The 26,416-nt window shown below is 45.0% G+C and overlaps 2 protein-coding genes across 23 annotated transcripts in view; both read left to right on the top strand.

The window, feature by feature from the left end:
- Window positions 1-229: 229 nt before the first annotated feature.
- Window positions 230-2,942, top strand: LOC140850256 (putative spermatogenesis-associated protein 31C2). Its single transcript, XM_073240007.1, has 2 exons — window positions 230-385; window positions 1,600-2,942. The coding sequence occupies exons 1-2, from the start codon at window positions 230-232 to the stop codon at window positions 2,821-2,823; spliced, it is 1,380 nt and encodes a 459-aa protein (XP_073096108.1). The 3' UTR covers window positions 2,824-2,942.
- Window positions 2,943-16,628: 13,686 nt separating this feature from the next.
- LOC118974070 (putative spermatogenesis-associated protein 31C2) overlaps window positions 16,629-26,416 on the top strand; it is a 149,219-nt gene continuing 139,431 nt past the window's right edge. For 3 of the 22 annotated variants that reach the window (XR_012132427.1, XR_012132436.1, XR_012132438.1), the window contains exons 1-4: window positions 16,943-17,447; window positions 19,047-19,162; window positions 22,972-23,122; window positions 23,783-24,110. The gene's annotated coding sequence lies outside the window, so the exon portion shown is untranslated. Of the gene's footprint in view, window positions 16,755-16,937; window positions 17,448-19,046; window positions 19,163-19,805; window positions 21,261-22,908; window positions 23,123-23,782; window positions 24,111-26,416 lie in introns of those variants that run through there. The other 19 variants (XM_073239159.1, XM_073239158.1, XM_073239162.1 and 16 more) reach the window with 14 other exon arrangements.

A 26,416-nucleotide genomic window follows, 5' to 3' on the forward strand; every position in this document is an offset into this window, starting at 1 on the left:
GCCTGCGAGAACAGGAGCTGGCAAGCAGCCTGATATTACACGTAGAATGGTAATGAAGCTTACCCTTCTCTCTCTCGGGTCCTTCCTCCCAGAGCCTGTAATGGGACTCCAGGGCTGCCGCAGCCTGGGTCTGACTTGGGAGGGGCAGCCATGGGCACAGGGGTGGGTAAAGTCCTGGGGTGGGGACAGCAGGAGCACCATGAAGTCAGTGTGAGAGCTGCAGAGGGCCATGGGCCCCAGATGCCCACCTCTGCCTGTCCGCCTTGGCGCTCCTGGCTGCGTCTGCTCCTGGCTGCAGCTTGGGCCTCCTGTCTTCTTCAGCCACCAGAGCAGGAACCCTGACAGAAGACACGATCATCGATCACATCAGGACACCCCTGGTGAGGTATGCAAAGCACACACTACTGGAGCCCGTCTGCCATGCAGGGAGCTCGTAGGCAGTGTTCCTCCCACCATGTACCCTTCAGCCTCCAGACCCCCCTCATGAAGCAACCACTGCCCCTAGCCTCCACTGCTTCACCAGGCCCACCCGCCTCCACATGTTCTGTTCATCCACACTCCTCCCTGAGTGCCTCTCCACCATCAGAGCTCTTCCTTCCCCTGGACAGCCTTTCATCCTGCCCCTTCTTCCCCTGCACCCCTATTTCCCTCTGATTTGGAATTGCACCCTCCATCTCTGACAGCCTCCTTTGCCCCACCCCCCCAACCAGACTCCTCCCTGACGCTTCCTCAGTGTGACCCAACGGCACACCCACTGGGCACTGTCCCACAGAGCCTGTCCCCACACACCCCTGGAGCAGCTTCTCCTGCCCCAGTCACCTTGGGCCTTGGTCACCCCATTTTGGCCCTGTCCTGGTGGCAGGCGGCTGCCAAAGACTAAAGCCCCTCCACCTCCTCACAGGGTGGGTCCCAGGCAGTGGCCTCATTCTGGGGAGACCCAGGCCTACAGGTAGTGGCTGGTAACCCCTCTTTGCTAAGATGTGATGACCAGAATCTCCTGGAAATAGAAATTACAAAGAGAGTCAAGATCAAGATCTGCAAGGAGAAAGAAAAAGACATATCACATCCAAAACAAATGGGCTCAGCCTACCACCTGAATTCTTTGGGGAGCACATTGAAACCACTGGGTGCTGAGCAGGACACCACAACCCCCAGCTCTCCTGCAGCACAAAAGGCCAACCAGAACAGCTGCCTGGTCCTCAGCAGCTGTCAGATCCCAAAGTCTTGGAGGGCCACCTACAGCACACAACTAACCAGCTTTTCTGGGGTCTCCCTTCCCTACATAGTGAATCCCTTGGGGCCACTGCCTGGACCTCTGAGAGCCCTTCGGCACTACACTCGCCATCTTTTTTATTCAATGTAATCTCAAAACGTTACCCAGTTCAAATGCAGGCTAAAATTTCTCCACCGTCATTCCAGTCCCAGCCTCTGTCCCAACTGGAGTTCCAGTCTCCACACTCGATTCCAAGCTTACCTCAATTTGAGCCACCAGTTCTGGTTCATGTCCATATCCCAGCCTATCTCCAATCCCCTCTCCCAAACATACCACCTTGTCCACACCACATTAGGGCCTGTTGAGTAACTTGTTCTACTTTGCAGAATAAGCCACAATCTCTCATCCGGACTGAGATTCGACACCCAGAACGGCCCACATTGCAGAAGCAACTAGAAAGACAGCGGGCTCTATCCTCTGGAGTCAAAAGGCCTCAGGAAGTCTGCAGTGTCCCTACTTCCACCCGTCCTGAGGACAGCAGGGTGGCTGCGATGCTTCCTGAGAATTTGCCCATCAGTCCTGAGATGCGGAAGGTACTGGAGCAGCACCTCCAAGAGCAGTTCATTCGCCCCCCATGGGAGCTGCCTGGCAAGATCTGGAAGACTCTGGAACAAGTTCGGCTCCAGGGTGAGTTACCAGCCACAAGTCAGACACAGGAGCCTCACCGACCCTCACGGACCGTCACTTTCCCTCGTGAAAGCAACCCGGATTCCCAGAAGGTGGGACTGTGGCACAGCCAAGACCTGGGCAGAGGCCCAAGGGGCTTCACGGTGTGTGTCCCAGAAGATCTCTCCAGGGACTCAGGAAGCCCCCTATTGGGGTTGCAAGTGGTGAGCTCAGAGGAGTCAGAAAGTGACTTGAGTCTCCCGAGTCACGATTTACTAGGGGAATTAGATAAGAGTGTAGAAAACATCCCGAAAAGACACCCAAGAAGGACATTGAGGAAGACCGGTGAAGGTCTGAGCTTGATGAGTGGGCACACATCCCGGCTTGCTGACAGCTTTGCTTTTCCGAACTTGGACACACACTCAGAAACCGGGAATCAAGGAGTCTTAAAGGGCTGGAAACCCCGTATGAACACCTGCCACGGGACCCCCTTCCTTGAGCGGGACACGCGACAGATGCTGGAAGCACATACCACAAGGTTCCGGGCGAAGCACAGGTGGCGGGTACTCTTTAAGGTCCTGAAGACCGTAAATATCTTCAACCTCAAAAAGGCTCTACCCTTGCCCATTCTGCACTTGACCTCATCACCCCCAGGCACCTGTGTGTCTGGCATGCCTGCGATAGTCAAGTTTCCTGACTTTGTGAGAAAACCCCTTCAGGCCTTTGCAGAAGAGATGGTGGAAACAGGGGAGTCAGCTTCCACCATGGGGAGGCCTCCCCTCACTCCCCCACATGTGTGTGCGGAAAAGGTCTGGGGAGGAAGCCCATTCAGTGATGACCACAGGCGGCCCAAATCCTGTCCGACTGGGCAGGAGAGCAGGCCGCCTATTCAGCGCCTCACACTCAGCACCACGGGCAGAATCTGGTGTAATGGGACTGGGTAGCAGGCCACCTGCTGGAAGGTGACAGTACTGGAGGTGAGCTGAACATCACGGTCTTTGAGGGCCGCAGAGGCATGGGAGGCCACAGGGTTCCCAGCTCTCCAGCCACCATCTAGAGTCGGCTTGCAAACAAAACCGCAGACCTTAAACGTGCGTACAAGGATTTCAGAAGCTCCAGGGACCAGTCAAAGTCCCCCCATCCATAGAAAGTCTGTTACCCTGTGCCCAGTACAACCGTTTTCCAGCACAGAGGTTGTGAGTGAGCTGAAGCCCCAGGTGAAGGTACAGTCGGGGAACCATCTCCCAGACTGTCCCCAACACACACTGCTCATCAGAGGCCACGTGGCTTCTCAGGCACCCCTGTGCCGTCCCCAGAGAGGGCCTACGGGAAAGCACAGAGAGGTGTCTGGAGCACTGAGCCCACGTCAGGCTGTGACTACGGGCCAGCCTGCCCGGGTCCAGGGAGCAGTACACCCTGCTGGGAAGAGATGCCCCCAGTGCCCACCAGGGGAGGAACGGAGGCCTCCAGAAAGCTCCTTTGGAGGAAGGTTGAGGCTCTTCTTCCATAAGAAGTTTCACCATAAAAACAACGAACATCAGGATACTCTGCGCAAATCTAAACTCTCATCAGCCACCGCCCAGAGCCAGGGATCACGCCCAAGAAGATCAATTTTGAAGAACGCGGATCCTGAGGCTAAGGAGCTGATGAGAGCAGTCGGACAGACTTTAGATGAGAAAAGGGCAGTTCTCCGTGTACTTCACTCCACAAAGTTAAGTAAACATCAACAGGAATTCCAAGCCCCAGTACGTGGGTGTTACCACTCCCATGGGCAATTCCAAGCCCCAGTACGTGGGTGTTGCCACTTCCTTGGGCAATTCCAAGCCCCAGTCTGTGGGTTTTACCACTCACATGGGCAATTTCAGGCCCCAGTCTGTGCGTGTTGCCACTCCATGGGCAATTCCAAGCCCCAGTACATGGGGGTTGCCACTCCCATGGGCAATTCTAAGCCCCAGTACGTGGGTGTTGCCACTTCCTTCGGCAGCCTGGCTACTGAGAGCCAGTGAAAATTAGTCATACACACTGTGGTCACCAAGCCACCCAGCAGGGCCAGACTTGTCCTGTCAAGGAAAGTCAAGTCGAACACCAAGAGTCCTTGAAAAGAGTCATATTCAACAAGCAGCTGGACCTGAGGAGCTCCACGTCCTTGTACCACAAGAAGACTCTGTCTTCTCCAGTCTGTCACTGCCAGGGTGGATCGGCTGTGCCACGCGTCCCAGGCCAACAGACACACTACCTGCAGCACTGTCCTCTTTGCCGTCTAGGTGTCTAGTCTGGGCAACCCCAAGGTGCTGTAACCTTTCCTCATTCAAGTCTCCAAGAAAAAATGCAAACCTTTTTCTCATTAGCACATCCAACATATTTAAGCTCCCCAATAAACATGTTTTTTTCCCTCATAAAAGGATTGTGTATTGGCTCCTGTGCTCATGATGTGCTTTGGCTTGCAGAAGGGAGGGCAGGGAGAGAGGGATGTGGGATTCTGCAGGATCGCTCCTTACCCCACGTCTCTTCCTTGCCCATATTTTCATACCACTGTTATTACACAAACAACAAAAAACTGAAAATGAGGCAACTACCCTATGAAGGTCTCATTCTCTGCAGGGTCTATTTGACTGCATTTCTCCTGCTTCCATGCCACTTTGAACTCCAGGCGGCTGTGGAGGGCAGGTGTGTGGAGGCATTACAGAGCTGGGCATCCCTCTCAGGCTCCAGAAAGTATTAGAGCCACAAGAGTGTATGTCTGGGAGGGGGTTCTGGGTCCTGAGGTCAGAAGCAGGAGAAATCTGGCACCTGGATCTCTTGGAGGGAACAGATGACACCAGCCCCCTGGAGCCCCTTTTCTCTCTGATGAAGCCTGGATTGGGAGGTGCCCTGTGAAACTGACTTGGCATAGCTTTAAAGAAATGAATGTGCACCCAACCCCACCTCTCTTTCCCACACTTTAGAGCAGCCTCAGCTAGGATGGCACCGTCAGCTGGTGCACAGTGGGGGGTGGAGCATCAGGAAGGCTGCAGGGCCCTGGTCACTCCTGTCCGAAATGAATGAACGGCCATGCTCAGGGATCACCCACCTTCCCTTGTTAGTCCTAGAGAAGGAGTTCTGGAATGAATTAAAGAGGGCCTTGAGTGTGGTGTGGGGTAAAATTGCAGTATTTCAAGAATCTCTCCCCTGGCCTTAGTCTCTTTACATACACCGCTCAGCTTCTCGCAGACTCTGGGGGAAGGCGTGGAGAGAGGCTGTTCTCTCCTCCTGTTGTGTAACTGGTCTGGCACCTGTCAGTTGCCAGGGATCTGTTCTCAGAGTTTCACCTGAAAGGGGAGGGTGGGGCAGAGAGCCCCCCGAGGAGGAGAGAGAGAGCAGCAGCCCGAAGGGATAAATGGAGCCAGCCTCACTGTGAGCGATAAACGTGTTTCTCCCATAGACGCTGAGAGTCTAGCCTTTCTGTCACACTCGTTTATTCATCCCGGGCCAGGAACACTGTCCCCCCACAGCTTCACCATGTAGTGATTATCTGACAGCTGTACACTGTGAATCTCTGGGAGTGAAGATTTGAAAACGTGGGATTGGAGGAAGGAGGTGCCCATGAATGTGCAGAGAACAAGGAGCCCCCTGGGGTCCTCCCACCATCTGCAGAAGGAAAAGTTAAGAGCTCAGTGGCTCATCCCGGCCCCACCCTGGGGTCTTCACCCTGCTCCAGCTCTGAGATCACAGTCCTAGCTAAGCCATTGGCTCACAGGGAGGGGACCAAATGTCCAGGAGGAAAGCAAATCAGAGCAAGTTCATCCCTTGACAAAGTATTCCAAGCTTGCCCATCAATCCTTGAATTCTCTTGATTCTAGAAAAGATAGTTACACATAGGTGGGGGCACTGCACATGGACCCAGGAGGGAGACGTAGCACAGATGGTGATGCTGATAGAGCAGCAACAGGAAGGGGAAGCCCCTTTGCCCTCTCAGCTCAGGCTTCCACACCATGCAGTACAGCCAGAAGTGGAGAGGCGGGATGCACACAGGGACGGCACAGACCACTCAGAGACAGTTCTCCACAGAGACCTCTTAGACACCTTCCACAGAGGCCACGTGTCTCCCAGAGATGTTAAACCTCACACAGGGCCCTCACAGTGCATCACAGATCCTTAGACAGAAACCTCATGCAGATTCTCCACAGAGATCTATCAGCAAACCTCTCAAAGCCTTCTCAGAAGGGCTTCACTAAGACCTCATCCAGAGAGCTCCCCCAGATACCTCACATGCATTCACAGAAACCTCATCCAGGGGTGGAATACGGTGACGCACTATTGCACAGAAACTCAGAACACAATGTGCACAGAGACTTGCGTCCATTATTTGGAATCCACTGCCAATACCTGCTTCAGAAATGGGAACCTTCCCAGCAAACTGCAGTTCCCTGAGATGCTACGACGTCAGCACGGCACTCAGCACGGCTCTCTGCTTGGGAGAAATGGCTGGGAATTTCTGTTCTTCTGTAATGTCATTGCATCTGAACAAAACTGCAGATTTCACATCTAGGTTTGCAAAATGAATTGTTCCACAGGTCTTCATTCACTTGCAAAGCACAACTTTTAAACACAACTAAAACACTCAGTCACCAATGAGAAAAAATATCTTACTTGTCAGTTTTAGTGATTCCACCAAATGGCAACACTGTCCCATTTTTCATTTTTGGGGGGACAGGGCTTGAGACACATTTATTATATTAGTTACTAATATAAAATTGTTTACTTTGGAAGCTTAAAAAAGATTCACAGCAAATGGACTCTAAGAATGAAATGAACCAGGAAAGAAGCATCTGGACTCACACTGGCCTCCCAGAGGCTACATAACTATCATGTTGTTCAGCTCAGAACACGTGGCATCAGAGTTGTGGGGTTTATTTTGGAACAAGTGAACAATTGTGAGGATTTTTTATGAATAAGACAAATTCCTCGTAATATTCCTATTGGGTCATTTGGCAAAATTATACTTGTTATTATTCCTTAAAATGTAGTCATGAGTGCAAATGACACTACCATCCATATTTCCAGGATATGACACAGTCCTAATGCTCAACTAATATACTTAAACTGTCAGGCTGGTAAGAAGGGTTCATTTTTTAATCACTCTATGAAATGTACATTTTGTAACAAAAGCAGTCATCCCTTTTATATTAGTACAGGGCTAATAAGGACACACTGTTTTAAAATAGTTTTGAAACATTACAAAATATATCAGTTAATATATGCTTGAGATATTAATATGGCCTAATAAAATTATTGAGGAAGGGATATAATATTATCTGAATTGAAGACAGCATACATTTAATCAATGTATGTATTATAATAATGAATGTAAGGCCCCACTTATATGTCTGCCACTTTCCAAAGAGTGCACTTTGACAAAACTACGTATTTCTCACTGCTCATCAGCAGCAGCCTGCTATCCTTGCCATTGTAAAATCTCTGCTAATGATGACTGGCCGACAAGCCTGGGTCACACGTAGGTCTCTCAGGTTACCCACTGGTATGACAGCATCCATCACAGTCCTTTCCCTAAGAAGAACAGTGCTAGCTGAGCTCTTTTGGCCTATTCAACAATAAATTCAATTTTTCTATTTCCCCATCACTTAAAAATATTATAACTGTTCATTTTACTTCTTTACTGTGTTATGATTCAGTGACATCATAAGGGAATAAAAGTATGGCCATGGATCCATCTAATATTCTACCAGATCTTTTCTTTAGAGTGCTACTAATACAGGTAGACTGATAAGAACAAGAAGGAAAAAGGGAAAAGTTCATGTAGAAATATCCTTTGCAAGGTGACTATTTTAACAGGGTTAAAACAAACGATTCTTCTTCAGTCTTTTGAGGTCACTTAAGGTGGCCAGAACATCTGGAAAAATGAAAAATGTCCATAATTAACTTATTGCTATACCACATTGAATGTGCTGTTCCTCGCTAGCAAGTGATACTGCAGTAAGCAGTGCAAAACTACACTGAACCGTGTGCATTAAAGCAGTATTCTCATCAGTTGTAGCACATTCGTCAGTCATACATTGCCTCAGATGATTGGTGCATTTAATTTTCATGGAATAAGCTTGCACCTTTAGAGGGATCAATCTATTAAAAAGATACTACTAATATTTCCAGACTCTGTGGGCAACTGTATTTTACTTTTAGTAAAATTCACAGGGGCAAATCTTATAAATATTTTTACATTTATATATACTCAGACAAAATGCATATCAAAAGCTAGATCCCTCTTGTCTTAAAAAATGTTTACATCAAAACATTTTGCTGAAAAGGAAATGATTTTTAATCTATAGATAAAACACTCTCTACATGATATTTGGGATATATAACAAATTTGGATTTAAAGTAGATTTTTACTTAAAACAGGTCTCACACTGATTTTAACAAACTAGGAACCAAGTCCGGAGGGGATGATCCGGTCCCTTTCTAGCACAGAAGTTGTCCAACACTATATTTGAGTACAAAATATGTATCCGGAAGAATTTTCACAGAAGAGCAGTGGTGGGAGGGAAATGATGCCTTTGGGCCTTGCTAACAATATTCTTCCTTCACAATTTTGTTGTGGGCCCCCCAGGCCTTGTGGCTGCTGCCTTCCTGTCCCCAGGTCCCCAGGCTGTGGCCTTTGGTGTCAGGCTTAGGGCACCCAGGAAGCTGCTTCTCTGGCGGATGTGCTCCCATCTGCTGCGGTCCCCTGGCTGCCCAGGTGTACACACAGCCTCATCTCCAGCTGACAGGTGTTTATGAACTAGCTGTGTTTCATAGAGAACAAGGCGCACACTAGGGTAATGCTTACCCGTGCCTTCCATAAACTCAAGGGAAAAGCAATCAGTATTAAAATCACCTACTTGAAAAACAAAGTGTGAGTTCTTCCCCTCAGAGAAGTTCCACCGGTCTGCTGGGGCTCCTGTACCTAAACCCCGCAGAACAAGTGGCTTACAGAGCAGAAACGTACACGCTCACGGTGTTGGAGCCTGGAAGTCCAAGGCCAAGGTGTCAGCCGGCCTGGTTTCCCTGAGGCCTCCCTCCAGAGTCCTGCTCAGTTGGTCTCATCTCCTATAAGGATTCCAGTCATACTGGATTAGGGCCAAAATCCTCTTTTCAAATGCATTCACATTCTGAATTACTGGAAATTAGAAATTCAACATAAGAAATTTGAGTGTGGGAACAAAATTCAGCCATAACAGTGATCTGCCTGAGTTTACTAGTGAACTGAGTCTGTCAGGGAGACTCCACTCGAGGTCACAGGGCTTAAGAACTAAACATGAGGTCAGAGAGCTAACATTCCACTCCCATCGCAGAAAGGAGCAAAGCCCCTGCGTTTCAGGAAGGCCCAGAGGTTGCTGCTCAGAACCATGGCGTTTAAGAACACCTCCTCCAATCTGAGGGACCTTGAAAAGAAACTCTACCATCTAAGCTCCCAGTGTAGCAAATATGTACTGTGTTGTTCTCATGACAATAAATATGGGAAATAGCTTAAAAGTGGAATTATTGTGAAGGTAGGTAGGCTTATTTATTTAAAAGTAACATCACCTTAAAAATGTGTAGAATCTGAAAAGTAAACATTTGTCTACTTTTATTCTCTTTACATGGATGTGAATCTTCATTTTATGATCTTCTAGCTAACAGGTGACAGTGACTTGGTGATGGTGGACCGTGATCTATGTAGAGTGACATCAAAGGGCGCAATAAAGAATATTGTCTTTCCAAAAGATTCTGAGGTCAAAGAGCTTTGACAAACTTTGGGTTAAGCCAAACAAATAACATTTTATTCATTTTTTGCTAGTTAGACATTGTCGGAGGCTTCATGCATGATATATAAGATGGACATATGTGTCATAATATTCCTTAAACCTGTTTGAATCCCAAGACCTTGTTTTGCTTTATGGAGAAACTGTGAAACTTTATGGAAACGCTTTTTTTGAGCTTCACGGTCCTGGCACAGGCTTTCTCCTGGCTGTCTGGGAGGGCAGCTCAGTGCTAAGGACTGGCTCATGTGTATGTGCTCTGTTTCTGGCCACACCGTTCTCCTCCCTGGCTTCTAGGATCACTTTACTGTTCAGCGGAGGGCCCTGCAGGGAGAGTGAATGCAGGCCCAGCTCCAGGGCCAACCGTGCCCTGGTCACACGGTCCTCAGCAGGCACCCGAGGCCAAGACAGTCATGCATTCCCTGACTCCCCTGGGAGAGGGTTTTGTTCAATTTTTTTCTAATTCACTCTACAGGGAGGAAGCCCGAAGTAGCTTCTGAATGGCTCAGGGCTATGCCGCAGTTCAGGGTCAAGTCTCTTTCCAATGGGCCTTCAAGCCAGGGAGGCAGCCTGTCACAAGGGCCAGGGGCCCTGCCTCTGGAGTCCTGGAGTTGATGGCTGGAGGAAAGGCTGCAGCTCTGACTCAGGGGAATTCAAGGCCAGCAGACCCTAGCTTCTCCAAGGGTCTTTGGTAGTCTTCTGCAATGGATGCCAGTTAAAACAGTATTTCTTTACCCTATTCATTCATTCTTGTCATTTCTCATTTTACTTCATGACCCAATTATTATTTTTGATGATTATGGAAATCCAATGCTTTCAAAGATTCACCCTCAAGGACTGTCCCATTAACATTTTCCATGAACAGAAATGCTGTGTGTTCCAATATTTTATCCTCCATCATTTCCTGTTCTTCTCCAGGTCTTGACCTTGCTGCCTGGGACACTTGTCAGGGATGTTTCCAAGAGTGTGTGAATATTTGGCGCTGGGGTTCCTCTGAATGAAGTATAATCTCTGATGTCTTTCTCTGTTCAAACAATTTAGGAACAAAATGAAAATATGGGCAATATAAAATCAAAATGTATTTTAATTTCCCATTCTATTAACACCCCTTTTATATTTCCATAGAGCTAAATTAGTGGCCCCTGATGACTACATGTTGTCTTTATGGGTAAGTACAAAAGAAAATCACCTTAACAAAAATGCTCACATATTTCCCTAGTGTGAGGGAACAATCTTCCATCCTTCCACTGGCAAGGACAGTTCACAGGGAGCACGACAAAGGAACTTCTCACCATATACTTGTTCTTATGCATAATCAAGGAATGATGCTATCACAGGGACCCAGTGTAGCTTCACTATAAAAGAGCACAGCCACCAGGATACAGCACTCAGCCAGGATACAAGAGGCAGGGAGATGGGGCACTATTACAGAGATCACCTTAGTGTAATCATCACTCAAATTAAAACTACACTAGCCTAAGAGCTCTGTGTTCATTTCTGGATTCTCACCAACTAGTCCAATTTCTGGCTTATGAAAGTCCTTTAGTAAATATTTTCTTACTTACTAAAATGAGTGGGTGGCAATCTAGTGATTCTGACAATAACCTCATGATTCCAATGTATTATATTTTTACTAATATCATGAAGTAAATATTGAGGAATCTGAAAGGCTTGGAGTTCTTTAAAAGAACCAAACAAGGGTCTCTGTGACAAGATTGGTATGAAATTACAAATCAATTACAAGAATACTGGAAAGTTTACAAATATTTGAAAATTCTGAACAACTAGTGGGAGAAAAAAATTAAAAGAAAATTTTTAAATACCTTGGAGAAAATTTAAATGGAAACACAACATACTAAAATTTGTGAGATGCAGCAAAAGCAGTTCGATGAGGGAAGTTCATAAACACCTACATTAAGAAAAAAGAAACATCACAAATAAGAGATCTAACTGTACATTTTAAGGAACTAGATAAACCAATACTGTTGGCTAGTCTAATACTAAGCTAGATGATATATATACAGGGTATATCAACCCAGTGTACTTAATATATTTATTTTGTTCATTACTTTAAATCCTAGAATAATTTTTGGGAGAAAGAAAGCTTTTCAAGTCTGTCTCCTTTTCTTGGAAGTGAAATTTATAGTACTGAAAAATTAAAATAGCAGGTCACCATATAAAGGTCTGAGTTGTCAGAAACACATCTGATGAACAGAGTTGGTATTCTTTTGGCTGTAAATGGAAAAGACACAAATCAAACCTGCTTTCACTCATATAATGGAAGTGATCAAGCACAGGTGTCAGTCACAGCTGAACCCCAGGGACAAACCATAGCTCTAGGACTGGGTCTGTGGGTAAAATGGTAACATTTCCAGAATATCTCGCTTGGCTTTGATGCATTTGCATATCCTCAGGGGTGGAGAGAAGTTCATCTCCATGTCAATGGGTAATAACCAGGGCAACTGAGGGCATTTACCCTGAGAGGTTAAGGGGAAGGGCTTGCTTGCTTGGTTGCGTCTTCTGGAGTAGGGGAGAGAGATGCGCTGGGCTGCAGTTTGTAAGCAATAAATGGGTTTTAAACTTTATTCCTCCCTTTGACTGTTTTTAGAGGTATTGTGCCACAGGATTTCCTGTCCCTACACTTACAGGTCTTATCCCTTCCATCCCTGCCTCCTCTGGCTTGGTTCCATTTTGTTTGTTTCTTACAGTGATTCACATCTTCTGATAAAAGGAAGGAATCCTGGTGGACACTGACTTGTGCAGGAACACCCAGGGGGCTCTATCCCTAGAGATCGCCTCTGGGTATGGGTTTGCCCCTCTAGACACTGAGAATCACATCTTTCTCCCCAAAGCTTTTTTGTTTCTGAATCTCATCAAAGATGGTCCATTTTTTCTGATCTGAGTTGTTGCTCAATGAAGAGTTGCAGATACATACAGGGTCTGGTGGTATAATTGAAAAAGATTTTCTAGGGTGTCCATATTTTCTACGCGATAGTAGAGGCATTAGTCAATCTTCCTCCATTCACCTTCCTACAGAGTGCAGATAGCCTAATTTTTAAAGACTGTGGTTTACTTCTTCCTCACATAATAGACATTTTTAGTGCTTGCAAAAGATGAGTATCGTAGCCATGTTGCATCCACCCAGCTGTTCAATGAAAATAGTGACTTTCAAAAAATATTTCATATAAAACAACTGCACTAAATTCCAAAGGTGTATGGGAGACCATTAGAGTTTCTGAAGGAGCTCGGGTAAGCTGGTCTCAGAAGGCAGGGTGGCACGGCTCCCATAGGCTCCATGCCTGGGCAGCATGGGTGCTGGAAGTGCTGCCCCGCACCCTCCGCTCCCCTCAGTCTGAGCCTGGGAAGGACTGATGCCTGGGGAGGAGAATTCTCTCCTGGATATGGAGACTGTTCAAACACTGGGAGCTCATTGCTGCTGGGTGGGAACATGCGGGCAAGCCTCCCATCCTTTATCGACTCTCTGTGAATGAAGCTGTATGTACATCTCCAAGGACAGGAAGTGATGCAGAAGAGACAATTTCCCAGTGTGCGGTACTAGTGGCAGAGAAGCTCTTCGTTCCTCAGAGCACTTTCTAAACTACTTTGTGATAGTTGTGTGGGTGGTGGTGACAGTGTTGGATTCTCTAAGAGGAGGATGCCACCCCAAATCACTCACGGAAGGCGTCTCTTGATGCAACAAGAAGAGGAATTTATTCAGGAACCAGCTAGCTGGGGTCCAAGTGTCAGCCCGACGCAGCGGGTCTCAACAAGGACCCCGAGCACTCAAAGCCAAGGGTTTATATAGCATTTTCAAAACATTTAACTCATAGTAATTTTCCACAGCTGCACATTATTCTTGCAAGACATGCATCCTGGTGTTAGGCGAGAGCAAGATAAGACCACTCCTCAATTGTCAGGGAGGTTCTGCACGATAAGCTTGGTATGTAAGATAAGCTGACCACGGTTAGCTGACTAAAGGCCACAGCTGCCCACCACCTGGTGTTCATCATTAACTTATTTTTCAAGGCCTTACCCAGTTCCAGTTTTTCTTTCTAAGTCACATACTCAGAAAATGGCTTCTAGGCTCTTAAGATGGCTATGCTTATGCTAACCTGTTTCTATTCTCTTTTAATGCTTAGATTCTACAACAGAAAATGATTTCTGTAACTGGGTGTAATTCTGGGGAGAGGAAATCCCAGGGCAAAATACCTCTGAAAACTGAAATCAGTCAAAGGGAGAAATAAAGTTTAAAATCCATTTATTGTTTACAAACTGCAGTCCAGTGCCATCTCTCTCCCCTGCTCCAGAAGAAGCAGGCAAGCGTGCCCCTCCCCTTCACTTCTCAGGTTCAGACATGCTCTTACTTGCCCAAGTAATTACCCATTGACATGCAGATGAACTTCTCCCCCCCTCCCCCACCAGGATATGCAAATGCACCAACCAAAACCAGGAGAGATATTCTGGAAATACTGCAATTTTACCCACAAGCCACCCCTCCAGAAATCTCACCTTATAATCTACTTGTTCCCTTTTTCTGCAATAGTCCCTGGGCAAGAAAACTGGAGCACTGTGACCAGACTAATGACACAACAATAGCAACAGCAATAAAGTCATGACAGTCCTCAAGCTGGAGGATTCAGCTAGGTTCAAAGTCCTATGCAGATTCAGTCCATAGCTGGTCCATTCCATAGGCAGGCAGTAGCCGAGGGTTCAGAGCAATCATCATGCAGGAGTCGCACAGGGGCAGCCATTCAGGCCAAGAGGACTATAGGAGAAAAATAACATTAAGGGTGATAAGATACATGTTTTAATGACACCAGCATGGGCAAATCCTGTCCATCAGGTAGGATACATGCAAGAGAGTGGTCTTGTGATAGGACAGTGGCAGGAATGGGATCTCATCCTCATCTAGTATATGACACGTTCACCCCCCTCTCTGTGGGAGTTACAGATGGGTCAATATATAGGGCTAGGGGAGGCGCATGCACTGGTCATAAAGATAAAACTTCCCCGCAAGATGCTCTTACCTCCTGGATGTTTTGGGTACACTACCGTGACCTTTGGGGCCATTCAGCTGTTATTCCAGGAATACACAGGAGGCCAGCTTCCAGGCCTTTCACCCAAGGTGCCAGAAGGGCCAGCCATCACTGCTCCATGTGTCGAAATGTCCAGGGCCAGGTCCATTCAACAGTGTCTCAAGGACTTAATGAAGTTAGGGCTGGCAGCAGGATGTTGCTCCGCTGGCCATATCTTGGTTTCAATAACTTCTTTGGTTTGGATGTACAATTGTATAGGAGAGGCAGCAAGGTACGTGAGCATATAATACACAGGGCTCAAAGCTCCTTTACGTGGCTTCTCATTCAAACGCCGCAGCACTGTCCATAGGCGAACTGACCAACCTCATAGGCTATTGCTGTCTGACTTCAGGCCAGATTTCAACAAACCATTGTACCTCTCTATCGCGTGCCCCGGCAAGATTATATGCTACACGAAATTTCCACTTTATTCCTAATTGCTGCACCCATTCTTGCAATGCATGTCCAGCAAAATGGGTGCCTTGATCGCTCTCAATCAACTCTGTTCCACCATTGGCTGCAAAGAGAAGCTCTAGAGCTCTCTTGGTGGTTTGCTGATATGCACAATGTGCAGGAAAAGCAACCAATAGTCCAGTAGTCATGTCCACACAAGATATGGCATACTGATATTCTTCTGATATGGGCAGAGGCCCAATATAGTCTATTTGCCACCTGACAAGGGATATTGGCCCCGTCACTATTGCCCCTTGTTGCTGTGGGACTCTGTGTAAGTCCCTCTTGGAGCACACAAGGCACTCCTTCCCGGCACTGCTGACTTCTTCAAAGGTCAGTGGCAAGCCCCCTGATGGGCTACAGCCCACATTGTCTTTTGCACCACGTACAACAAACGCTGGTGTAGCCATTGGGTCACATCAGAGGCAGGCTTTCCTTCTAGCCAGAGAGCTGGCCAGAGGCCAGAGTCCCAAATCTTGTAAACAATGGTAGTATTAGAGTACCCCTAACAACAGCCTTTACTTCTTTTCCCAAATCGATACTCACTGTTCCTGGCTTACACTCGTTGTTCCTGGCTCACATCTTTTACTGAAAAGTAGAATGGAACCAAAGGGAATTAAATTTATTGGACCTTAGATTTATTCAAAGCCTGTGCAAAACAGCGATTAAGAACACGGGGATTGCAGTCAGATATATCAGGGTGTAAATTCCTGCTTAGCACTTAACTGCTGCAGTTTGGTAAGTAACTTAATCTCACTGTCCTCATCTGCAAAATGGGGGTAATAATACCACCTTTCAATTTTTCTTACAATTAAATAACAAATCTTAATGTCTGGAACAGACTAAGAAGGAAGTTTATACAGTAGTTAATTTATCAAGTCTCTTGCCATTTCCCGGGGCCAAGTGCTTTACACACTTATCAACCCTACACAATGGATTTAGGACTGAAAAATGTAGTCAGTGTACAGTAGCAGAAATTTATGTAGCAGTGGGAGTGTGTTCATAGCAGTATATTTCCCAACAATGATGCGAGACACACTTTTCTAGGTTGAAATTTGATAAAAGCTAGGTAGAAGAAAATCCCACACAGCAGGCTCTGATGAGCACCTTAAGCTGATACTCCTCGTTTCTGAATGAGGGAGGAGCACACCTCAGCATATGGTTTGGCCCAGGAGCTCCTTTGGCAGGACGCTGGTGCCTTTCTGGGACAGTTGGCTGGGAAGGGCCATCCACCTGCTGGAGCTGGAGGGCTGAGGACCATTTATTGGCTGTTGCCCTCTTGCTGAACTCCGTGCAGTAAGCACCGCGTACGTTCGTAGAGACTTTCGCGGATAGCCTGTGGCGCCTCTGTACGAGAGGAAAGCGGGGTCCCACGCACAGGTGCCACTGTCAATCCAACCTGATACCTCACATTCTCGTTCAGCTTTGTAGCTAACGCTGGACCCGAGGACACAGCAGCCAGTAAGGGGAGGCGCCTCCCTGTGGGGATTCTTGCAGAACCGAAGCCATTCCACAGCCTTGGAGGACTGCTTTCTCCTGCCTTTGCTGGACAGCCAATAGATGACTTGCCAGGTAAGGGCCGCCAGGGCCTGGGAACCTGGAGCTCAAGCCACAGGGCCTGGAGGAGGGAGGGGTGTAGGGAGCGGCGGGCGGGGCCCGGTGTGGTCTGTCGGGGTGGCTCCGGGGTCTTCGGGGGCGGGACCTGGAGCGATCGCTAGGCCCGGGGGCGGGGCTGGGCGTGCGCGCAGCGGCGTGCTCGAGACGGGGGCGGGGCAATAGCAGCAGGCTCACCCCGTTAACAGACAACATGGCGGCGGTTGCCGCCGTTCCTTCGTGGCCGCTTTCTGTGCGCGGCTCGGCCCCGGGTGGAGGCTGCCGGGCTCCTGCACGAATCCGCGCGCGATGTGGGCCCGGGGCTGTGCCTGCGGCCGGGGGGTGGCGGCTCCGCGAAGGAGCTACAGCCCTGAGGTGAAGACCGCAGACGAGCTGCGGGTGCGGCACCTGGAGGAGACCCGAAGTGAGGGGCGCGGCGCTGGCGGCCGCCGGTCCTAGGAAGGGGTCGCGAGGTCGAGTGTCGGGCCTGCCGTCAGGGTCCGCCGGGCTGCCCGGTGGAGGCCGCTCCCCTCTTCCCAGCCGCCTCGCGCCTCTTTAGCGCTTCCTGTGCCTAAAGGGGTGCTACGGGGCAGCCCGCCTGCCCTATGGTGCGGCCTCACTCCGCGCCGAGGACAGAAATGCGCTTTGCGCCCTCACCTGTAGACGGCCAAGGTCAGTCAACCGGTGTGTGATATTTGCTTCCAGGCTTTGTCCTTCCTTTGTCATTGTTTTCTGTCAACTCGTATCTGGGCGAGAGTTTTAGAAGCTGCAGAGAGAATGCACTTTATGATTCCGTACAATCGTACACTGAAAGCTGAGCAGCTTTTCCCCCTTGTTTAGCGGGAAGAAGTTTTTCCCTTGTGCATTTTATATTAGAAAGTTAGTTTTGGGAGAATATTCCACTTAAGTTAAAACATTTTGAAACTTTTTTTCTCTTTGAGTTTCCTCTCTGAGCCCTGGAGATGTTTTTGTGGATGATACTGATCTTGCCTTTGAGCAACGTACATTGGGAGGAGACCGAGGAATTAGCAACACAATACAGGAGAAAAACTTGGGAAGGAGGGTGCTTGCCCTTTGGGAAAGATCACTGACCTTCATTCCTTTTCACTTGACGCGTTGGGAAAAGCTAAAGGGATCCTGAAAGGAGAAGTAACATTTTGCCCTTAGGCCAGTCGTTTAATTTGACATGCAGTTAATTGAGCACCTATGATCTGTTAGGCCGAAGTGCGAAATGCGTTAGGTCATGATTGCTGTCCTTAAGCAGCTGTGAGTATAGTGAAGCATATAATGGTCATCAAAAGGCTATGCTAACTTTAAAGATTCGTTGAGAGCACGTGATCATTTATATCTGGGGAGATTGAAACAGGAAAGGAGATGCTGAGGGTCAGGTTAGGGTTTTGCCAGATAAAATGGGTTCCAAGACACTGCTTACTTAGGCACTGGAATTTGACATCAGTGAGGGTTTTTAAACTAGTTTTGCCTCACTTTCTCATGTGTGAAATAGGAAAAATATCACCAACTTTGTATGGTTGCTGTGACGATTAGATGAGAACATAAATATAAATTGCTCTCTAGGTTTAGATCATAGTGGGTACTCCAGAGTATGTCACTTCATTATTTATTTATTTCAGACAGAGACCAGAGCATGGTCAAAGGCATGGGATGTGAATACGTGTGACGTTTTTGGAAAATAACCTAAGAGGAGTGTAGCTGTAGTGCGGCATGACAAGCAGAATAGTGAGAAATGCAAGCAGAAAGCAGGTGGACACTGGGGTGATTAGAGATGTGAATGCCATGATCTTTTGGCTAAGCTTGGTCTTGCTGGGATTTCAATTATATTAGGTGTATCAACAGTACATTAGATACAAAGGGAACGCAAATACAGTTGGTAATGTGCACATACTCAGTTTTGTTGTCGTTATGATCTAAGTACAGATTGAAAGAAAATTTTCATAAAGTATCTGGCAAGTCCTTAAGTTAGGATCCAAATGAAAAGAGAAGAAATCAGAGCATACAAAACAGTTTAATTAAATTCAGATGTTTTCAGTTACCTGAAATGTAAAAATCAGCTATTAGGACATCCTCATTTCATAAGGAAATTGACCCAGCTTCCTCTGAGGATCCTCAAGAATGACAGCTGAGGCTTGGCTAACATTATGAACGTGCTTTGCTTTGTTACCTAACCAGCAGTAAGCAGTGCAAAGGAAAACATGAGGTGTCAAAGGATACCGCAGGTGGAGGCGTCTCCCTGAGCCTTTGCTTCTCACACAGGCGGGTCCAAACTTCAGTGCTCTCAGCAGCCTGCCGAGAAGATGAGAACTGTCCCGGGTCAGAGGAGCCCCAAACTGCCGTCTGCTCCCTAGGCCTCTTTAGGCTGGTGGATGTAGGTGAGTGCAGAACACATCAGCCCTCATCCGTTGCCTGGGTTCCATATTTGTAATTTGTTGTGGAGGCAACAAAGTGATTTAGTTATATAATCACTAAAGTTTACTTAGTGGTTATTCTTGCAGTGTTACCCAGCCTAGTTGGAGTTTCATGGCCGCAGTCCTGGGCATGGTTTAAAGGTTTTTCCTGGTGTCTTACAGTGAATGAGTGGCCTCCTTTATAGGTCAACTGCTCTCTGATCGCTATCCTTCGTGCTTTAATCTTCACGCAGTGCTGGGGTTACCTTTTTTCAAGGCCTAGACTTCCATGCTCTGTGGAAAACCTCTAGTGGCTCCCTGTTTTCTGTAAGCCTCCCGTACAGCTGGCAGGCCTTCACAGTCTGCCCGTCTTCCTGCAGTCGCACCTCTTCCTTCCCTACCAACCTTCTCCCAAGTCTGGGAAGATTCTACTCGTAATTGTGACCCACTGCAAAGATCATCTTTGTGAACCAGGTCAGAAGACCAGGCAGAAATAGAACACACAAGCAAATGCATAGTAGGGCAGATCGTCCTTGATACCTACTGCTTCTCAGCATTCACATCTAGATTAGTAAGTCTTCCTGAGTGTCTCTGAAATTGTTTTACTCTCCTTCATTTTCTTTACCAGCACCACTCTTGTCCAAGCCAGCATCATGTCTAAAGTGGACTGCTGTAGAGGCCTGCTAGCTGGACTTACTACATATCCTCGCTTTTCTTTTCGGACAGGTTGATTTCTTTCATGTTTTTTCCCTCATGTTTTAAAAATAAATTTTCGTATATTTTATGGCAGTGAATTATATATTGATGAAGATATGTTTATTGAGATAGATATATTTATTTTTAAATTGTTATTGAGGTATCATCCACATACCCTAAAATTCAAAATGTACAGTTGTTTTTAGCACATTTGCAAAGTTGTGTAACCATCACCACACTCCAATTTTAGAGCATTTTTATCAATCCAAAAAAGAGACCCTGTCCTCTTTAGCACTTACTTCCCATTCTCACACTTACCCTTCATTCAAAATAAGACCTATTTTTCTACTTAATAGATTTGTATACTGTGGACATTTCATATAAAGAAATCATATAGTGGCATTTGTGACTTCCTTCACTTAGCATGATGTTTTCAAGATTAATCTATGTTGTAGCATGTATCAGTACTTCATTTCTTTTTATGGCTGAATCATTCCATTGTATGGATATTCCACATTGTGTTTATCTGTTCATTGTTGTTTCCACAACATTTGAGTTGTTTCCACTTTTTGGATACTGTGAACAGTGCTGCTTAGAACATTCCTGTGTAAATTTTTGTGGACATCTCTTTGCATTTCCACTTAGTAGTGGGATTGCTGGATGATATGGTAATTCTGTGATTTAACAGGCACTCTCAGGTAGTCAGGATTGTGGAAACTCTTTGACAGCTGTTTTATATATATACATATATATGTGTATATATATGTTTCCAGACAGTATGCAAGGTAACACAATATAGTGTACTTTACTAAAGAAATAATTTTTGTCTTACAAAAACACTCTTTGCAAAAGTAGTTGTCATAAAAAAAAAACAAGCAAAGTTCAGGCAGAATTAGAACTCTAAGCCCCAGAATGGTTCTTCTGAGGGATTGGGCCCCTCCAGGATTAAATTGTGTTTCTTCGAAAAGTCCTCACAGTGACAGTGCACTTGCAAGGCCACCACAAAAACACTTTGGTAATTTAAAAGGAGTCGTCCTCGTCATAGCTAACATTTTCAGACTACTGACCGTGTTCCAGGTGCTTTCAACATGTTGATTCATTTATCCCACACACCAGCTATGGAAGTTGATTGTATTATTTTCCCTCATTTTACAGATGTTAAAACAGAAACAGAAGGGTCAGGATCATATAAGAAAGAAGTGCAGAAACCAGGATTCAGAACCTGGCAATCTGGGTCTCACAGTCATTCACACAATGATTATGATATATATAAAAACTAAAAGATGTCTTTCTGTTAAAAAGTTAATGTGAACAAGGACATAAAATATGAAGTATGAAAAAAAAGAACAAAAACTTTTTCACAAAATTCAGCCGTATCCCCAACCCCCAGAGAGATACTATCACTTTTTGGAATATTACATGGTACCCAATTGAGATATACAAAATTATTACAGTGCACATTTTATGTAATGATGCTTAGAAATAGAATCTACATATGATTGTATAGAATGCATGTTCATTGAAAAACTGACATAAAACATAGGAAGAAGTGAAAATCTTTCAGTACTTCGAGATTATAAACTCTATGCCACGAGATTGTAGGAACCTGAGAGCATCTGTATATATGCAAGGGAAAGAGGGACACTGTTCATGCTGTGCTTTCTTGGTTTCCCTCCTTCACATTGAAATTTTTGTATTTTGTGGTTTTATATTATCATTGAAGATGTGCTTTCAGACATTTTACTTAGAATTTCAATGGATTTGGTGTTGATAGAGACACTAAGATGCTCCAGCTTACATCACCTGATAAAATTCTACTTTACTTCTTAACTCAGGACAAAAAGATACAAAGGTTTTGTGATATTAGAGGAAGGATTTAATGGAAAATTGATAGACATATGGATTAAGTTCTCTGGAGGGTCACTAGGGAAAGAGATATTCTAAGTGAGTTTTTCACACAGTTACTGTGAGGCTTTCTTGTATGTCTTGCGTTGACTGTTTCACTTGGAGATGTTATCTAATTTCTTGAAACATTAACTCAGAGAAACATTTTGGAATTGGTATTTATTTGTGTTTAAGGTCATCCAGTCTAAAAGTGTTTCCCAGAGAATAATCCCCGGACATTTGTCCTTCATTATGCTCCACGAAAGAAGGAGCTGTGGTTTTGGGGAAACAAATTCTCCTTTGGATTGTTGCAACTTTTGCTGAGGACTTATACAGAGGAAAAAAATAGAATCACCGGTATAATATTTTATGATCATTTTGAATATCTCAATTAGTTTTCATTCCATTTAGAGATAGTTTTTATATCTGTCATACACATGCCATGCACTTGGGAGATTTTAAATTATATCCACGGCAAATCAGCCATGAACACTGAAATTTGCATGTCACACCCACTGGAGGGCTGCAGGACCATGTACAGTGGGTCATTGGCCTTAGTTTGCCACGGCCTTAACAAAACACTTTCATCTCTCTCTTCTCCACTTCTTCAGTGCACTGGGGCCTCAGAGCACACCAGGATGTCTGCCAAAACTTAAAGGAAGCCAGGAGAGTCTCAAAAACTACAGGCTTCCCCTCATCCAGGGGAAAGGTTATTCTAGGAAATGGAACTGATTTTTCGAAGGATAAGCACCTAGGCAAAGAAAATACTCTATGAGCTTCCTTTTCACAGTGGGAAAGCCTGGCCGCAGCAAATCCAAGGAAAACGAGGATGAACGAATGGCAGGGCCCAGACAGACACAGAAGTCTGGCTGTTGTGACCAAGCCCACTTAGATTTTACTGCATTTTAAACCTCAAATCCATTTCGTAAGGCGGCCTAATCATCTAAGAGAAACAGTTTTGTGAAGGAACAGGACGCTGTGTCTGATTGGTTTGTAAAAGCATCAGGCTACTGATGTTTTAGCTGGTGCTCTGGAAAAATACCCTCTTCTTACTCCCCTTTTCCTTCATGTCAATACAAAACCATTGCACAGCCAAAATATGCCTTCAAAATCCCATGCCCCGCATGAGAGCAGATCCTTTGCTTTTGAAGGGCTTTCTCCGGAGCCTGAAGTTGGTTCCCACCAGCAGTTGCTCTGTGGCTTTGTTCAAACAGACTTGGACCTCTTGGCTCCCGGCACTGGCCATGACTGAAAGAAGACACCAGCCGCCTCACCCCCATGCTCTGCATTAGCTGTTCTCCACAAGGTGCATGTGTTTCCTCCCTGATCATGGTTTTACTGTGCCGCAGTTTTCTTTGGCCCAATGTGAGTGTGTGAATCATTCATGATCATCACTTTTGTTTTTGTTTGGCTATTTTGCTTTTTTATTTTTCAAGAAAAACTTACATAATATTGCTACATACATAATGACATATAAACATGCCAACATAATGTATATGTTATTAGCAGAAACATACACAGTCATAAATATATACTTAGGAAATTCCAGGGAATTTAAAATTTTCAAACAAATGTAAATATATGGTCTCCTTAAGACTTTTCTCTTATTAGTTTGAGTGAACAATATTTATGCAACCACAACAAAAACTAAAAAAATTACAACTAAATCTAATAATGAAGAAGAATCTGTTTTTGCTTTGTAAAGATGTATTTTCACTGGAAATATTACTCTGAGCTGACAGGGTTTTAGGGAAGAGCATTTTCAGAGAAGGCAAATGCAGAGCAAGGTAGAAAGGAATGACTTAGGAAATGATGTGGCATCTGCAAGTTTTCCTGAATTTTTTCTAACCACTTCCCATAAGGAATTTTTTCCTCCTTTGGAAGGAATACTTGCCTTGACATTCGGTATAGTTATGACTGGAATAGTACTTTTACTCCAGTATATGTATGAAATAGTCTCAGTGGTAGGGAAATTTTTCAGGTATCAGTAAATTAAGTACCAAACTGTTGTTTTCCTTGCTTTAGACAAAGTACTGCTGAGTGGTTAGCCAGAAGTTTCTTGGCTTATGGCACTAATGATAATTAGAAGAAGTAACTGAGCTGTTGCTGTCACATTGTGCATTGATGAGATGCGGTCCTTGAAACTCTCAGGATGGTTTGAATACAGCACTGAAGGTGGATTTCCCATACATCATGCTCTGTACCAACCGGTTCAGGGACAAGCTCCCATGACCTCAGTGAAGGCATAGGCACAGCATCAGCATTTCCTTTCTCAGAAGAGGACATCAACACAGAGGAGGTCACAACTAGTAAAAATGGTGTAATGATTCAGACTGCGGTGGTTTATCTCCTGGTAAGCTAAAAATTTCCTTAAACACTGTGAAAATGTTCATCAATTTAATCTGAATATATATGGGGCTCTCTTTTAGGAACATTCAGAGCAAAGATGAACAACTAAATTATGTATTTACTTATTTTTGACATTGAGAAATCGACCTTTCTTTAGACAGAACAATTGTACTTGGATTTGAGTAGATGTAAAATTGCTGACAATTGAATTTAAAGTCCTAGGAAAAATACTGTATCCAATTGAAGCATTTCCTAAGAAGTTGGCAATCACATGCTTGTATTCATTTAGTCATTTATTATCTACTCAGTTGCTGCATATTTAGTGTAATTTAATCTATGAATAATGTAGTGTTACTCAATTGATAGCAATTTACCAATGCCTATAATTTTCAGACTGCTACTTTCAACTGATTCTAAGTACAGCACTTCTAAAAGTAAAAAAAATGCAAAAGGAAAGAAGACATTTGACCTTTTTTTGGAGTAGATGATGTAATACAAGAATGACTCTAGTCACAGCAATTACCTTATGGTACCTGGAAGTGTCTTTGGTAAAACTTAGCACCAGTGGCTTAAATGGCTTCTACCTTTAATACATATCCAGTGTTCAACCACTCTTCACCATTTCTGAAATAAAGCCCTTGGCTCTGAACTGGAATCCTGGTCCACACCAACATCTTGCCTCACCTGGGTTTTGGCAATAGCTTCTGAAACTGTCTCCTAGATTGCCACCCCATCCATGATATTCTCAACACGGCAGCTAGTGGGATCCCTAGGAAATGTAACTCAAGTCATTCCTTTTCTCAAAAGCCTGCTCTTATCTTACCCAAAGGACCTACTGTGGCTGTGAGTCAGTGGGTGGTCTGGTTCCCTGTTAACATCTCTGACTCTGTCTCCTCCCATACCCCACCTTGCTCATTCCACTCTGACCCATGGGCTTCTTGTTGCTGCTAAATATGCAGGGTTACTTCACCACCCCCTACCCCCGTACGTAAGTCCCCTTTAGCCTGCTGTTGTTTCCATAGAATTTTAACATCCAACATCCTATATAATTGATACATTTTATTATTTCTCATTAATCACTTATCTTTTGTGTATTATCTACCTGATTAGAATGTAAGGTCTCAGCAAGCAGAGATTATTGTCTGCTTTGTTTTTAACAAAATAGAACAGTGCCTGGCAAATTGTAGGCACTGAATAAATATATATTGAGTGAACGAATGGGTGAATGAATGACTTAAGCTAACAGCCAGCTCATGCTTCTGTGGTACAACATGAACATTCAGTTCAATCAGTATTTGTGCAAAGCATTGATCTAAAGGCAGACGACGACCATAGACTGGCCTTTAGAGTCAGCATTGGTGGCCTTAAAGAAGGTGTGATGATAGAAATGGGCCCTGGCTCTGAAGGTGGCTAAACCTTAGTTGGCACCCCTGTTCCACTATTTACTGACCAGGGACCTCAGGCAAGTCATTGAACATTCTAACCCTGGGTTCTCTCACAGGGAAACAGGGACCGCTGGGGAGCTCACTTCAGAGGGTTGCCATGAAGATTAATGTGTTCATAAAATGCTTAATATTAATTATTCACTTAAATAATAACTGTTAGTGGTAGTAAGAATAAACATAACTTTTAAAATATAGAGTGCCTCAGTACTATCTGAAAGAAGAAACATCCCACTCTTAGTTATTACAAATAATTAGTTTTTAATTAATGATGCCTGATGAATAGAAGCTTTAAAAATATGAGGAAGAACTTGCCTTTGGTCTTTTAAAAGCTCAGGGGTGGGAGTTGCATAACTGCTGCTGTGTCTCTAATGCTCATCCTGACAGCCTTCGTCGGTGCTCCTCGAAACGTTCGGTCTCAGAACTGCTTTACACTGTGAAAAATTATCAGGGACTCCAAAGAGAGAACCGTATCTTTAGGTTGTATCTGTTGGTATTTTCTGTATTCAAAATAAAAACAAGATTTCATATAATGAATTCATTAAAGATAACAATAAGAAATGCATTACATATTAAAATAAAAATCATTTTTATTTAAAAAGCTATATTTTTAACTAAAAACTTTAGTGATAAGAGCAGTATTGTTTCAGTTCTGTCTCTTTAATGTCTTGCTTAATAGAAGATAGCTGGATTCTTGTTTCTGTTTTTGCATTAATCTGTTGCAAACTGAAAAACTCCATCGTACTCAGGAGAAAATGAGACTGAAAAAGACAGACAACATCTTAGTACTATTTTGAAAACTATGTTTACATGTGAACTTCCAAAGACATTTAAGAGGACATCCCCCAGCCCCACCCCCTAATTTCCC

The sequence above is a fragment of the Manis javanica genome, chromosome 6, assembly GCF_040802235.1.
Source record: "Manis javanica isolate MJ-LG chromosome 6, MJ_LKY, whole genome shotgun sequence".
NCBI lineage: Eukaryota > Metazoa > Chordata > Mammalia > Pholidota > Manidae > Manis > Manis javanica.

What these genes read in the sequence shown, in the direction of transcription:
- LOC140850256 (XM_073240007.1), top strand. Translation starts at nt 230, where the DNA reads ATGGGCCCCAGATGCCCACCTCTGCCTGTCCGCCTTGGCGCTCCTGGC. An exon ending in ATCAGGACACCCCTGGTGAG is followed by an intron (nt 386 to 1,599) that starts GTATGCAAAGCA and finishes TCTACTTTGCAG; the next exon opens with AATAAGCCACAATCTCTCAT.